Raw genomic sequence first — 17,944 nt, forward strand, 5'->3', positions numbered from 1 at the left:
TTTTCAATTTATCAATAAAATGGACAGTTTTCTTTCAAATTAAATAAAAAGGTTAACACGTAACGTTATTTCATGCCAATAGGAAGTCTGGCAACCTTGCTGCAGTAACTAAGAAACGGAATGCTGCTTTTCAGACCTGAATTCCGTGTGTGTATTCGTAGGTTAGCCGGTGATGCGATGTTGCCAAACTACGCTGACTTTCAGCCCAATTATTTTCTAATGAACTATGCACTTAATACTCGCCATTTCCTTTCGCGTTAGACAGTCCTGAATTGAAGTAACACAAATACAGCACTGTATATAATCGCAGTTGTTATGTACGTACATTGTTTTTGAGCTATATGAATTGCATCGTTATGAATACAGCAGGAAGCGCTTATACTTTTAACAATGTTCCAATCTTTCAGTTCAACGAATCGTAACGTTGTTCTATACTATGTCATTTTAATATCGGTTATCTGATAATGAAGTAACAATAATGTGTATACGGCTGCAAACTCGCTAAGAGATTTATATGATTGTGGTTATGATAATCATGATGCATATAAACTGTAGCTTTCCGGTTTATAACGCATTCAGAAAAATGTTGTTAGTGATATGTGCCTTTTTCATTGCTCTAGGCCAAGATCCCACAGCTGGTGATGTAAGTAATAAATATTACAAGTGGAATGTAAAATTCAAACTCAAGAGTTTCTTTCGTCGGGTGTAAGGTTTGTTATATATATTTTTAAATAAATACAACCTAGCTAGGCCTAAAACGGTAATAGAAAATACGTAATCAGACAGAAAGGAGTTGAAAACACAGGTAAATTAGAAAAAAAACTTAGTGTAACTTATTATATTATATACAGTGCCTGTTTATAGATATGCAACAATCTGCAAGCAGGTCGCGTACCGGCAACACCCACGAAAATGGTGGCAGAACTCTCGATAAAAAAAAAAGGCAAAGTTGAATTTCTATTAATACAATGAAGCGGTACCCACGTATTTCATAGCAGACGCTGTGCGCATGTATGAATACCTAGCACAGGTCTGGGCATTAATACCTCAATTGAGGTACTGTAGACTATCACTTAACTCCCCACTCCACATTCTCCGGCAGAAACAGTTATGTATCGGACCGATACGAGTAGACCTGACGGCAAGCATTGCTGAATGACGGATTATACAAGGTGGACGGTAACCTTTTACAATCCTTCACACACATAACAGATCATGTCATTTGGGAACGTTTTGTCAAATAATATCTTTTCATACTACCAAAACGAATGTTGCAATATTGCAACGTTGTAGACAGTAGCAGTGTTTACTTCGCAAGATCATTGCATCCCAGCATACTGAATGCCGCTCCAATCATCTACTTGGCAGGGGTTTTGAGAGACTGTATACACATACCGTTTTGTAAACAAAAACATCTGTTGAGAATGCAGTCAAATCAAAACTTATGTAATCTTAACATACAATACCATTTTGTAAACAAAAACATCTGTTGAGAATGCAGTCAAATCAAAACTTATGCAATCGTAACATGTTAATTACATGAACTATGTTATTCGTTATCTATCATGAAAAGTTCGTTGTTGTATCGTTTCAGCACTAAATTTAGTACGAACAAACACGTAGTTTCCGTTACACTTTAAGGCAGTTTCATCAATAATACAGAAGAATGAAAAATTATGCATGAAACAAAATCAATCCTTTAAATACAGCAGGATTTTATATTGAGGATCACACAGTTGATGTCACTCCAACTCAATTACAATACAATGTTTGGAAGAAACAAACAATTTTGAAACTAAATGAAAATGATACACATTAATGTGGCGTACACTGTTAAATTTTGTACACAATTCTTTACAGTTTTTTTAAAGGTCTACAACTTTCACACTCCTGATCCAGTTAACTGTCACGGTACACCCATAAGCGAGCAGCTGCAGCGGCATTGTGACCAGTTTCGCCATAAATTAATAACATGTCCAGATACTCACGATTAGAAAACTGTGGCATCTCGTTGTGTTTCAACTGCTTCGAACTGCACGTAGCCTGCAACTACTGACGAAGTGAATGTAAGCGTATAGTCCGCTCCGTACACTTAGCTCGGCCACATGGTTTGCTTACGTAAGAAACAGTGTTGCCAGCGTGTCACAGCCCTGTTCCCATGCAATGTGTACACGACTATTAACGCGATTTATTCGAAATCTGTGTTATTTTCCATGCAAATACTACTGTAACATGGCCATACATATTTACTCTATCATCCTAATGAGATAAAAATTCAATTTTGAGCAGTTTCATGAAAAACTTAATCATAATTTCAAATTAAAAAAGACCATTTTTTTCGAAAACCGCCCTTCTGGGAACAAAATATTATTAGACTTTCTTGTTTGTCATAATTCGAGATATCATATCCCAGAAGGATTGTAAAAGGTTACCTTCCACTCCGTATAAGCCAGTGGTTCCCAAACTTTTTGAAGGCGACACCCACTTCTGGGCGAGACTTCTGTATGCTAACGCTACTATCGAACTGTTAGGATACTTAACTCTACCTGAAAAATACAAATCCGTGTAAAATCGAAAACGACGATAATTTTACTAACGTTAGGGGTTACCAAAGAACGACCGTAATAGAAGAATATAGCGCAACAATGACACGAAATATTACATGAACATCATTCCTAGTACCTTGCTTTGCTGATATTTTAGAACACATCACTTGACAAGAAGAAATGTGATACATTAAAGTGTATTAAAGAACTCCTGGAAAATTTAGCCACATATGATATGACAAACACTCTGTTTTTGCGAACATGCAATTAAGGTTGCAAAATTCTAAACAGCAGCTTTTTAAGTATTTTCCGGAAAATCTCAAAACAATACGACTGTTACAGATGGTTACTAAATCCATTTTTAGACAGTTACAGTACACTCAACTGGCTAAAATAAAAAAGAAGAAAAATTAATTTAAATATGTACGTACCTAGTGTCAGAGAGCTGAAACTAGGCTTTTCGCAGAGTGTAGACCAGTTTTATACAGGGAGATCATTTTATTTTTACTAACATTTCTGATATTAACCTGGCTATACCTTTGGATCAACGGTTGCTACCCCCTTCCACGACTGGAGTTCGATGGCGTAATATACAAACAAATAACTTTACTAGGTATAGGAGGGAAGAAAAGTAGTTCATCCATTTATGTAAACTAGGAAATATCACGCTTTTGAGTTTGATAATTTTCATTAGGTTTTTGTTTAATCAGAATACAGTACTGTATTAACAGTAAGTGTTTTTACTCATGAACTGAGTATGTGGTGTATATTATACTGTCTACAGCACATTAGCGTACACTATAGAGAATGAAGTTAAATTGAAAAATAATCATAATATGGATATTTAAACACATTTTTCAAAATGGTGGCGGTTCATTTCGATACAGACTTCAGTTATAATGTGTATAATTCCAATTACCAGTTTCGTCCTTCGTACTAGTAACTCATGTTGAAATAATTCTGTACCTACTCTGTAAAAGAGTACCTTACGTACTGTAAATTCAATCTTCACTTCTGCTCGATCCGAAAAGATAAAATTACTCAAACATGCTATCTACTTTCCCACAAGTGGTTATGTCGCAGGATCGTAGAAAGGGGGGAAATCACGTGACAGTTAATTACTTAACGAGGCCCTTTTATTTAAGTTATTTTAAACAGTTGTATAATATTACGTTGATGTCCAATTCCTAACAGAAATTGATGTTCTCAGAAAAGAGCTAAGAGAGCCTTTGCAGAGAGGCGAATAGAAGCTGGTGGGGAAAACCGGAATACGACGTAGGCAAATGGACGACAGTACCTGTGCGAAAATGATGCAATATTGAAAGCTCTTTTGTCATTGGAAAACGCGAACATATTTTTGGAACGTACTGTGACGGTAAGGCTACTATGACTGTATATGCGGTCTTGTATCTGTATGGAGAACGGTTGAACCTCATTAGTAGAAGGGGTGGGAGTGAAATACATTCAAAAACTCAGGTACAATAAACATTGAAGTAAAAATAAAATGATGTCCCTGTATAAAAAGTATGCAGGAATACCTCGAGCTTGCAAAACAAAGTTTTATATTTTTTGATAACATTCGCAACCTCATATTTATGCAAAATAAGATCGTCGTTATGATTGCCATCAACCAGAAGAGGAGAAATCTCATTGAACTTTAAAGAGATATCACTATGTATGTATCGAATACGGAGTTCTGATTTGATTTTATAGCTACTTTCTGAAAAACCCTTAACCTCTGTTCCTCTCTCAAAATGAGAGTTCAAGTTTCACAACCAAACAGAACAACTTATAATGTGACTGTTTTATAAATTCTAACTTTAAGCTTTTTTGAAAACAGGTATTGCACAAAACGGTAGAGAGCATCGGTATGTGTTCACTAAACTTGTAGTTCGATGTGACCAAATACTGGTCTCTACTTATAATTTACAAATAACATATATCAGACACCACTACATCTCATACTGCCAGCTTAAATTAGTCACCGCTAGAGCAGCTGAATATTAGCAGTGTTGCCACTAATTTTAGAATGATCTGCGTATACATACAGAGTGATTCAGGACCTCTGTAACCAACTCTGAGGATCGATAGATCTCACAATGAGGATCATTGCAAGGGATTATTTTTTGACATATTTCAAACAAAAAAGTTTAATACAATTTTGCTTGTTTTTTAATCTTTTTCGAGATAAAAATTGTTTTATATGAAATATTTCATTGCGATTTTAGGGAAAGCCATTGATTGAATTCCCAATACGCTCTGTCAATTTAAGGCAGCAGTGTATTATGATAATAAACGATTCAAAGAATTTTAGTTTTGTCCTTTAAATGTAGGGCCTACAGAAATTTGATCAGGCACATTTGTCGCATTACTGAAACTATTTTTTACTTTAATGCATGACTACTGATTTTTTTTATGTTAAATGTTGTTCATGTTTCTGAACACACCGTAAGTATATGTTGAAAATGTGTTTTTGTTTCATTTTCTAAATCATCTCGCGACCCCTTTCAGCTCTTTATACAACTCCCCGCTACCACCGTTTGGGCACCACTGTTATAAAGTAGGCATCATAGCTTTCGGCTCTCGCTGGTCGCCTAAATCCACCACTGTTGCAGTTCTTACTGTGTATTCATTTCTAAAGCGATGAAGCGGAAAAGATATGTGCGGGAATGTAGCATTGTAAAATTCCTTTGCAGAACGAAAAGTTACATTAATTGTTCGGATAAAATTTCTACACATTTAAAGGACAAAACTAAAAAACCATATCTGAATGCAACATTGCACTCAGGTATATGACTTGGCCTTATACTATTACAGATCGAACGCGATTGCGGTGAGGAAACAGTGCACACATTACCCCTGACCAAACGTGGGAAAGTTGAACGTTAAAGGGCTTCGTGTAAATACAGTAGAACCCCGATTATCCGTCACCCTATTAACCGATTGGCTGATTATCCGACTGTCTATTTCTCGCTCTTTTTTTTTTCTTCAGAAATAAATAACTTATATGAAGTACTGTTTTGTATATCATATTAGTAGCACAGTCTAGTATATACAGTCACGAAGCTCAATACGTAGGGAATGTGCATCCGTAGATAGTTGCTAACCACTAGGATCGCTACTATCGCCTCATTACAGACAATACGAAATAGTATCGACACAGTCTATTGTTCCTAGTACCCTCACAACTCAAGCTTCGTGACTGTATATACTAGACTGCATTATTGCTATAATGTTTTATTACAAGCCTTTACCGTTACACAGCATTGTTTAGTGTTCGAATTTCCGTTCTATAATATAACTTGTATGTAAAATGTCTTTCACGGATGTCAACAGAAAACGTGTTGTGCTAAGTATCGAAAAAAAAAAATGGAAATAATTGAATGGTTTGAGAAAGAAAAACTGTGGCTCATCTCGCATCAGAATACGAGATTGGAGTTACAACTGCGCGATTTAATAAAAAAAACAAGGATAAAGAGTAAAAAAGTATGTAAATCTACAACATGAGACCTCCTTTATTCCTATCTTTCCTGAAACAGTCATTACAAAGGGCTTCCTTGTCCTTTAAAAACCCGTCATTTATAACCAGATTTAAATTAGTGAACTTCTGATTCACTACATAGGGAGTTAAATACAGAACCATGGAGGAAATTACAAAATCTTTCATGGTACGGATTATCCGATTTTTTCGATTAGCCGTTCAGTCCATCCCCTTCATTACCACGGATAATAGAGGTTCTACTGTAGCAAGCTTTACCTAATACATTAGCAATACTTACTTTGTTATGACTTTTAGAGAACCCGGAAGTTCATGCCACCCTCACATAAGCCCGCCATCGGTCCCTATCCTGAGCCAGATTAATCCAGTCCCTAGAATCATATCCCAACTCCCTGAAATCCATTTTAATACTATCCTCCCATCTAGTCTCGTCACGCACTTCAACCTGGTTGTACGAGCATATCTGAACAACATCTACGGGGAGCAATGGATCGGGAGAGCTGGACCTGTTGTGTGGCCAGTATTATCACTAGGCCTGTGGCATTGGAGCATGTTTACAGTGAAAGGAAGCCAACACAGAGTATATGCAAGTATATGTATGTGTGTAGGGACAGACACAACGTCCGCGGTACAGTTCATTCAAGTACAGACTGTCGTGAAGTAGTGCGCTCCACAGTATGGTTCAGAAGGAAAGAAACGCGTCCTGGAAACTACAATATTTAGTTTCACAGTATGGTGCAGATATATTCTGCATTCTAAATAACAATCTCTATTGTAAACTTTGCAATGTCAGCAATAAGTCTGCTATAAACAAGGAATATAACATTCAAAGACACGTAAGTACAATGAAACATAACGGCTAGAACAAGGAAATATGCAGAAGGACCCTACATCGAATTCAACATTTTATGAAGATATGTGTAAGGCAATTATATCTGCCGTCATACCATTTAACAAACTCTCAAATACGGCGTTCCGCGAGTTTTTACATAAATACACTGGAAGAGAAATTCCACATCAGACTACGTTACGAAAGTACAAAGTTGAGAAAATTTACAACACATGCATTACTGTCGTTTCGACAGATGTTGAACGCAGCTTTTCTGCATTCAAGTCCATACTAGACAGTAGTAGACACTCATTCGCTTTTGAAACTTTGAGAATGCATCTTGTCGTTCACTGTAACCAAAAAATAAATACGCGGTAGGCAATACATCGAAGCTCACGTTGAGTTGAAATTTCTAATGACTGAAATGAAGTTAAATAAAGATAGAAACCAATTCAGAAGGATGTGTGTATTAATCTCTTTGCAGACTGTACTGCACAGGATGAATTGGTGCTGTGTACTCGATGTATGTCCTGTGTTGAGTTGGCTTCCTTTCACTGTAAACATGCTCCAATGTCACAGGCCTAATTATCACCCACATGCCCTTTAATTTTTTTTCTTTTGGTACATGTGAAGTAATACACCATTCGAATTGACACCAGAGAGGAATCGACTATGCGAGTATCAGCGACTTTTGATCAAATTCGACACAGGCCGATAACCACTGCTACGATGGTGTAATGAATGTAATCAGGTTCAGGGTAGACACTTTGAACACCTGTAACTTGTCAGCAAACATACTTGAAAAATAACTCATTTCATAATTGAAGAGTCCACTGCAAGAATGATGGATGTCATTTGGAATACATTTTGCAGGAGAAGCATTTGAAAGTTTGAAATGCTTAGCGCTCAAAGCTTAACTGTGATTTTCCGATCATTACTGGACAATGACTATCAGTGTTAATGCCATATAACTCTCTATGTACAGTCTATATGTCTTAAGCTATGCATTGACAGTCTTGGTTCATTTTCGACAAGAAAGTGGCATCCATCATTCTTGCGGTGGACTCTTCAATTGTTAATGTTACTAAAACCTGTATTTTTTCCATGTCACTTAGCTCCTAAACGAGGCATCAGAGAACATGGGTCGTTTTACGAAAAATGATCTTCATTGCGAGATCTATCGATCCCCAGAGTTTGTTGCAGAGGTCCTGAATCACCCTGTACAGGCTACCTGAAAAATGTGAAAATCTTGCCTCTTTTCGTGAAGGATCAATTCTGGTTCACCTTAACACATTTAGGAAACACAAACTAACGACAAAGAAATATACTGTATCATGTAGTAAATGCATAGCTTTTAATTTTTAAAAATAGCCTAGTAATCAACAATTTCATTAATTCTTAAAATTTTTCTATTACAGCGTGATTATGTAGTGAACTATGACACTGCGGAGGTTATTAAAGCTACTCTTCCTTTCTTTCGTAAGAAAGATTGCTATTTAGAAACGGAGAAGTACAACTCCTCCTACGTTGTTATGAATGGGAGACTAGTAATTCTTGAAACACTGCCAGCTGATACGATCGTAAGTAATAATATTAATATGACATCAATATACAGCACATTCCATTAAAATTTCTACGCTGTAAATTTTCAAGACGTAGTATACAACTTCTACGTGAAACCGAACGTTACTGAGACAATAAAAATCCATAATAATTAATATTAGGTTCTGTGATTTATTATTATTATTATTATTATTATTATTATTATTATTATTATTATTATTATTATTATTATTATTATGTGAATGATAATGGTAAGTAAGACAATTAAATAGAATGACCAAAAATTTTATATACAAATACGGTAGTTTTCTACTCCCTCTGTCCCATAATAATTGTCCGGTACGCTTTTATTTCTTGTCCCCTAATAATTGTCCGATGTCCATAATTTTATACTGGCGTTTACATAGGAGCAAAATGAAACACATGAATGAGTAATACAACTGTATTACTCCAGAATCAGTACAAAATTGTCACTCAATTAGCAAAAGAAAAAGTTATTAGTCCGGGATCTGTATAAATTGGCCAGTCATAGAGCCAAAAAAAAAAAAGAACATGAATACTACTCGTACAACTTTATGACTCCAGGATCAGTACAAATTGGCTAGTCATTGAGCCGAAAATAAATACTCCTAGGAGTGCAACTTTATTAACTCCAGGAGTAGTATAAATTGACCAAGAAGTGAAACAAAGAAAAACAATCTCCTACGAGTAAAGACGAAAAAACTGCCTGTTAGACCGAGAAGGTTGTCATTCTAACAGTTTGTCTAGAACCACAGACCTATTGCTGCAGTGCCACTATAGCCTCGTCGTAAATGTTCCGAGGACACTTCAAGCAAGAAGCCCAGATCTAAAACATTCATATCCGAACTGTTTGGCGGTGGACACACGAGTTTCAAAGTGATTCCACTGGCTGCTGCAGCGTCCATCCAGGTGCGGTCATTGGGAGCGATATGCGGACGCGCATTGTCCTGCTGAACTGACACCTGAATTCTCCCTGTCCTCGGTCCAGGAGGCCATTTTGCATTTATTGCTGGGATTAATTTGGTGATGAGCATGGATCCACTTTCCAAAGATTTCCGCCTCCGTTGCCAAATGCAGCGTGCTGTTCTTTTACTGGCATGACATTTCTCGGCCGCACCTGTTATGGCACCTTTCTTCACTACATCAGCCGTAGACTAGTGTTTTTCAACAAAAACTCCTCTACCGCCTCCATTCACTGTTTGTAAGGTTCTTGCTACCCCTGTCACTCACTACCGCCAGTTGTGTTCCCAGGATGTCCATGTCTGTTCAAACGTACGTACTCACTGCAGGAGTATGCTCTACTAACGATTTCCAGCTTGCTTTGCTGCACTGGTTTGTATATAGTGCCATACCGGTGAGTTGAAAACCAATACCCGCTTTCGGTAATCTTCTGGGTGGTGCGTGTTGCTTGTCTCGATAAGATCACGTCATTGCTCTGCATAACCTTGTGCACTGATCTACTGCGGTTCTCCTCATGCGTGCACTTCTCATTTGCCCCGTCGTCTGTAATTACTGTAATACCATTTCGGCGTACCGGACAATTATTATGGGACAGAGGGAGTACAATTATTTGCAGTGTAAGTAGTAATTTTTATTTTTATTTTAAACTAGCTGAAAACACCCGGCGTTGCCCGGGTTTTCCTTTCTGCTTCTATGTTTAATTAGCCTGGTTATTAGATTTTCGGGAATCTCGGAAACCTAACTATACACAATCAAAACGAATTGTCTTTACTAAGCTTTCCTCGCCCATAAAGATGAATCTTTACTTAACGTCACTTACATGAATTAATGAACTCCTTAGCCAAATGCCTGCCAGGGTTAACTCAATTTAAAACAGTTGTAAATCAGCCACCGAAAAGAAAACATTTCATCATGTGCCTGACTCTAAACTGTTGTTTTAAATTTATTTATTTATTTATTTGTTTTTATTTATATATTTATTTGTTTTTATTTATCTACTTATTTGTTTTTATTTATTTATTTATTTATTTATTTATTTGTTTTTATTTATCTACTTATTTATTTATTTATTTATTTATTTATTTATTTATTTATTTATTTATTTATTCTGGTGTAGTTAAGGCCATTAGGCCTTCTCTTCCACAACACCAGAAATGCAAATAAAGTAATAGAAAAATCAAACTATAAACAAAGTAAGCCCGAGCGAAAATATAATTCCTTCTCCTCTTTCTGATTAGTTTCAGCATCGAATCAATACATACATATATAATTTAATTTATATTGGAAGATTTTTTTTACCTCTTGACCGCTGTACACCCACTTAGGCCCATAACATACCCAGTTTTTTTTTTAATATAACTTGAAACTATATCTCATAAATTCAGAACATATTGTATTAATTCTAATTTTATACACAGAATACAGATACAATATAAACTCGCAGTAAGTAATTTTTTAACGTAAAGACTAATATTCTGAGAAACGTATAGGCCTACCGGTATTTTAGAAATTGAGAGACTTTTATTTCCACAACGCTTAACATACTAAATTTGCAACGTGATTATACAGATATAATTTCGCAGCAACACATTTTCAGACATGAATAACAATATTTTGAGAATTAATACAATGTTATTTTCAGTGGGCTTATGTACATTCACATACTACATTAGCAACATGACAAAAGTATAATTGAATTGCTTATAGATAAGTGTAAAATCTTTTTTTTTTCACTTCTTTGTATAACATATAGTTGAGGATGTAAAAAACACGCAGTTTTTAAGTTAATGTCTGCAACAACAATGTAATTTAATTTCGTGTTAAAATTTCCAAGGCCTCGTGAAAGTCGAAGTTGAATACAACTGCAGACAATAATAAAGAACAATTGACTGTAGAAGATTTTGCATTTTAATATTATACATGAATGTTTGATCTATTTATTTTTATTTTTTATATTTTTAATCAATTTAATTTCCATTTGCACAATTTTAATGTAGCCTATGTTCTTCTCCTGGTTTTGAAGGTTAAATGTGCAAACTTTGGCACATATCGGTCAAGGCGTGTAATTTGTATAGAGAACATACACACATACATACCCACATTCAATTTTATATATAAAGATTTTCCTGAAAATTTCACTCAAAAATAGTTATTTATGGTACTTGTGAGGTAAGTGCATCTTTATTGCGCGAGTGGAAAGATTTAAGCACGAGGCGTCAGCCGAGTGCTTAAATTACACGAGCGCAATAAAGATCACGCTCACAAGTGCCATACGTAATTTTATCCATGACCATAACGAAAAATTCTGTTTTATAAAAGAAAATATGTTGAAAATAAGTCCTCATATAATCACATATCATGGCACGGATTTTAGAATCGATACGTGTACTAGATAGGTCATGATGTAAATTTTAATATGTATTTTTTCATTTTAAACGTGTATTTTCATCTTTTTGAAGTTTCAGGGATTATTTAGAAGTGTTCACGGGACTAATGTGATTAAAATAATTTCACATTTTACTTCTGTAAACTTAAGAGGAATATTAAAACATAATCAATCATTGTGTCTGTTTAGCTCAGTTGACTATCTATTATCTAATATTATTTGAAATATATTAACATTCTATGTATTTTAGCTTAATTCTGCTACACAGTTTATTTCAGTGTTTAATTAATAGTTCATAGTATTTTGTTGTTTAATTCGTAAATAACTCTTGTTTATATGTAACCCTTATCTAAATCAAATTGTTGAATTCTTTGTAAGTTCATGCATATGTATATATACTTTTTGCTGGATGAGTGGAAGAGAAGGCCTTACGGCCTTAACTCTGCCAGCTAAAATAAATCATTATTATTATTATTATTATTATTATTATTATTATTATTATTATTATTATTATTATTATTTCAATGGACATCACATTCACTACAGAACCCTCGGTGGCAATCACAGTTTTTAATGCATGAACTTCCTAACCTTAATAATACAAAGTGAACTGTAAGTAATGTCATTATTTCAGGGGTTATTCTGTGAGATACGGTATTTAAAAAAAGGGTTAAAACAATTTTGTACGTTTTGGTTTTCTCTTGGAGACACAAAGTGTTTCATATGAAACTTTTCACAGCTTGTTTTGGTAAAGCCATTGATTGAATTCCCAATATGTGCAGTCAATTTCAGAGAGCAGTAGGTATATTATGATAATAAATTATTGAAAGAATTTTATTTTTCCTTTTACATATGAAGAGTTCGCGGGAAAAACGATGAATGTCACATTTCTGTTAAGGATTAGATAATGATCTAATTAAGTATAACTGCAAGATGTAGTGCTGTTTCTATAGAAAATAAAGGAAAGTATTACTGTATTCTTGGTGATAATTCTCTTTTTTTACCATTTTTCATAAGAACAACATTAAATTTCGTAGTGATCCATTGAATTAGATAATGACATCAACCTTAACAAAACTGTGACATTCATCGTTTTCCCGCGAACTCTTAATATGCAGAAATTTGATCCAAACAAATATAACTTTTCGTTCTGAAAAGGAATTTTACAATGTTACAATTGTTCAAATAAACTTCTGCACATTTAAAGGAAAAAAAAAAAACTAAAATTCTTTCAATCGTTTATTATCATAATAGACTATAAAATTTACTTAGTCTTACGTTAAAAAAGTGTAAAATTGTTAAAAAAAAAAAGGCTTATACGTTCGAAAGACGGCCCGTTTCTACGCTATGTCGCGTCATCTTCAGTGTCTCTTGAACCACTGGTGATCTTGCCTCTATGATGTGCATTTGTCGATGGTAGGGGTGGGGGTGTGTTGTTCCTATGGTGAGGGCTGGCTGTTTGTGTGTTATGATGTGTTATGACGTCGAATAATGTGTGTATATTGAACTGCAATTGTGTGTTTAGTATATATTGTGGGTATGCTATTGTATTCTTATATATTTCGTACTGTTCTAGGATGTTCAATTGTGAACTTTTTGGTGTGATGTGTAAAATTTCCATATCTGTTTCTATATTATTGTAGTCATGATTATTATTGATAATGTGGTCTGCATAATTTGCATAATTGCAACTTCATTCAGAAAACTAAAATACAAGATAGCATACTAAACAAATAATACAATACAGAAATACATAAATAATCACATTAAACATTGAAATAAATATAATTCAACTGGAGTTTACAAATTAAAATGCAATAGTTGCCCACATTTTTACATAGGACAGACAGGAAGATCCTTTCACACAAGATATAATGAACATATTAAAGCTATAACCAAACCCTTACGTCACATCAAATTATGCAGACCACATTATCAACAATAATCATGACTACAATAATATAGAAACAGATATGGAAATTTTACACATCACACCAAAAAGTTCACAATTAAACATCCTAGAACAGTACGAAATATATAAGAATACAATAGCATACCCACAATACATACTAAACACACAATATTGCAGTTCAACACACATTATTCGACGTCATAATACATCATAACACACAAACAGCCAGCCCCCACCATAGGAACAACACACCCCCACCCCTACCATCGACAAATGCACATCACAGAGTCAAGATCACCAGTGGTTCAAGAGATACTGAAGATGACGCGACATAGCGTAGAAACGGGCCGTCTGTCGAAGGTATAAGCCTTTTTTTTAAACAATTTTACACTTTTTTAACGTAAGACTAAGTAAATTTTATGGTTTTAACAAAGTTTTAACGAGAACTTTAATCAATGCATAATAGACTGCTGTCTTAAATTGACTGATCATATTGACAATTAAATCAATGGCATTCCCAAAACATGCTATGAAATGTTTCGTGTAAAGCAATTTTTATCTCGAAAAAGAAGCAAAAATGAGCAAAGTTGTATGAAACTTTTTTGTTTGAAATATGTCAAAGAATAACCAACTGAAATTAATGACATTACTTAGGGTTCTCTATGTGGATTATATTTCCAACGACTGAATATTCATCCTCCCAGTAGCTAATTGCGGCCCTCTTGTCTGCGACCTGTTTCCTCTTCTCCTCGTCTTTACATCACAGGCAAGAAATGGAAAATCGTAGTTTCACATTCACAACTTCTGTTATTGTGCGCGATATGAGCAACTTTAAATCCTGTAATTGCATTCAATAATGTGTGAATAAATTCTATTTCAGATCACAGTAGGATGCCATGCAAAGCAGGACAATAATGAATACAACCAGCTATTTAATGAGACATTACCGTTCTGTGATTACATGGTGAAGCACCCAGAACTCTATGGGCTCTTCTCGGACTTCAGTCCACTTCCGAAAACATGTCCAGTATCGCCTGTAAGTACGCCACAAATTGAGTCCCGGAAACTGGGTTCAGTCATAACTAAGATACAATGATAATGTAATGTTAGGTGAAAATTAAGTCAGTGAACGTGATCTCATGAAAGCACTCAAGTCATTATAAAAATAAGCAAGATAAATGTGTTCTATAATCAATATTTTATGGTTGTCTATTTCCATATGGGTAAAGCAATTTTACATAACTCCTATCTCCTTTTGCCTCCTATCTTTAAATTATTTCTTTCAGAACATGATAACTCGATGAAAAAAAATAAAATCATTAAACATTATCCTTCCTTTCCTTAGAAAATGTGTAGAAACTTTCGTAGACGCTTTAGAGAATATACGAAGTTGTTTTGAAAAGTTTTACCTCCTAATTTTTAATTTGAAAATGGTTATAGTTATTTGAGTAAAAAAAAGTAGTGACTTCTTACAACTTTATTGTTGATATCCATATAATTATTCCTCCACACATCTCTCCCAATGGGAGACCAGTTACTTGATACCGTCACTGTAGAATATTTCACTTCGAAGACAGAATCACAGTCTCACTTCTGTCTGCACTGCATCGTCAGAATAAAGTACGGTTTTCTCAAATGTTGTTTAAGTTTTGGGACCAAATTAAAATCTGATGGGACCAGATTTAGGCTGTATGGAGGATGATCAAAGACAGTGAAACCAAGTGTCTGCACTGCACCGTCAGAATCAAGGTGCAGTCCTCTCAGGTGTTCTTTAAGTTTTGGGAACATGAAAATTTGATAATTCCAGATTGGGACTATATGGAGGGTGATCAAAGACAGTGAAACCAAGTCGCATACTGCACAAAGTTTTCGGAATCCCAGTTCTGCGATTATCGCTTGCACACGCTCCGTCCTTTGTCACACAAATTGAGAGCCACACCAGGTTCATTACAAGCACAAACAGACCAACGCTGCCCAGTACTCATGTCTACACATTCGTCTCCATAAATAGCCTTCATTCTCCCAATCAAACAATTGGGATAACATTTTCTGCCGATAGAAAATTAATGACAGCATGCTGCTTCAGACGCACCAACCTAGTATTGTTACATGCCGCCATGTTTCAGACTATATAATTCAGAGCTCTCTAGCGGCAGAGGTACGAAACTTGCGTCAGTAAAACAGGAACGCTAGTACTCCGAAATTTGTTAACAATAACACAAAAAATAGGAGGGCTTTTCAAAATACTCTCGTACAAAACTGCTATATTAATTTTATACAATATCATTAAACAGCCGATTAAATTCTAAATAATTGTGAATTATCTCATAATACATTATTGCGACAATTTCCTTGTTACTTTCAGTAAAGGGCCTGTTAGGACGTCATTACTGCCCACGGATACCCACACTATTTTTGACTCAACGAAACCATTCTTACAATATCGTAAGTTTCTTGGAACGCACGACTGATAAAAACCTAAAATTCGTCGTTGAACTTTGTCCGCTAATGTTAAACCAATCACACGACAACCATGGCTATAGCTAAATATTGCTTGCCATAGAAGAGTACACAATAGTATCTTTACTTACTTACTCGTGCGAAGAAACGGCTAAAATTCCCAGCTTCAAATACTTCCCCTCTTATAACAGATTAAATTAACATGAGTATGTAACAAACCTCGTATACTTTATTTTATTTTAAAAGTTGACTTTTTTCAATATATTCATTCAGATATATTTTCTACGATAGTCCGTGAAGTTGCATTTTAAACATTGTTATCAGTGCGTAAAAAAGTAAGTAATCACTTTACACACTGCTATTCATTTTACGCACTGCCAAAGAAAATGTAATATTCAATGTAGAAACTTCGTTCAGTAAGAAATTAATGTATTACCTCGATCTTCCATTACTTAAATATTACACGTAACACAAATAAGTAACAAATTTAACATTCATACTTGCATATTAGCCCTTATTATTCTGAAGTTACATGTTGTACTCATTGCAAGAAGAAGTAGCATTTAACTTTTTGTAACCGCTTCGTTAATTATGCCGGTTTAGACGGCCATGAATCGTGATCATGAATAAAACAGGCTACCATTCCATGGATACTAATTTTTTAATGGTTCAGAGTTTAGACGGTCACGACATCGTGATCTTATCACCTCTACAAATTGAAATATTATTTTATTTACTGTAATGTAAATTTGTGCTATCGTAGAGAAAAAACATTATATGATACACAATTGTAAAGCTATCTTTAGGAACTTGTCTCATAAATAAGTATTAAAAATGTATATGTCATTCTGAAATAACATCACAATATTATTTTTCAGGGCAAATATGATATTGTCAATGGTTATGCTGACGAGAACAGATTTCCGCCAGAAATGCATCGAGATGTGAAAACCTGGTATATAGTAATTAAACTGAAGCAAGATAAAAAAGTTGTCTTACATTTAGGAGTATATGTCAACATTGAATTTAAAAATTAGATCAGTCTTGTATACTGTACACTGTTGACATTCAATAAAATTGTCTCATTGCATCATAAAGCACATTCTTCATACTTCAGAATCGTAGTATGTATTAGTGTCGTGCATTTCATGTTCTATGTTCGCTTCAAGTTTGTCGAGCGTGACAAAAACCGAAGTCTGCTTAGAAGAAGCGAGTCTGTCACAGCTCGCTCGGACTTGGATCTTGAAGTTAGCTGGCTTCTTCTACCCTCCCCTCCCATCTCATCATGCTTTTAGCTGAGTAAAGATTTTAGAACAACTCTTGTGAAATTTTATTCAGATGTAAAGACATTTTTATTACAAAAATATGATTAAACATAGACAGAAATATACGTACATATAGGTAAATACATTATGTTTTAAAAATACATGACAGTTTTTACTATACCAGTTACAGACAGAAAGTAGCTACAATTACATTCTTTATATGATATTCAAATTAATCACAGTTGCTCGGACACGATATTTGTGTGACTATACGGATGATGAAAGTCTTAGCGACGTGCATTACAGGCACTATGTTCGATTCAAGTTAGTCGAGTATGAGAAAATTTAACATTCGTCGATGTTCGCTCTGCAGAAGAAGGCCTGTCGTGTTTGTTCCACCTTGTTATAAGAATATTCGCTGTCCTCCACTGTCACCCCTTCATGTTTTATCATATATCTTGCTATTAGTTGTTCATATTATGACGTAAGACGAAGTTTCTAAT

The 17,944-nt window shown here is 34.8% G+C and overlaps 1 protein-coding gene across 1 annotated transcript; it reads left to right on the forward strand.

Moving 5' to 3' along the window:
• The first annotated feature begins 530 nt into the window (after positions 1 to 530).
• Positions 531 to 17,273, forward strand: LOC138696738 (uncharacterized). Its single transcript, XM_069822092.1, has 4 exons — positions 531 to 643; positions 8,293 to 8,454; positions 14,597 to 14,752; positions 17,055 to 17,273. The coding sequence occupies exons 1-4, from the start codon at positions 536 to 538 to the stop codon at positions 17,211 to 17,213; spliced, it is 585 nt and encodes a 194-aa protein (XP_069678193.1). The 5' UTR covers positions 531 to 535; the 3' UTR covers positions 17,214 to 17,273.
• The last annotated feature ends 671 nt before the right edge of the window (positions 17,274 to 17,944 follow it).

Source organism: Periplaneta americana, chromosome 1, assembly GCF_040183065.1.
Source record: "Periplaneta americana isolate PAMFEO1 chromosome 1, P.americana_PAMFEO1_priV1, whole genome shotgun sequence".
Classification (NCBI taxonomy): Eukaryota; Metazoa; Arthropoda; class Insecta; order Blattodea; family Blattidae; genus Periplaneta; species Periplaneta americana.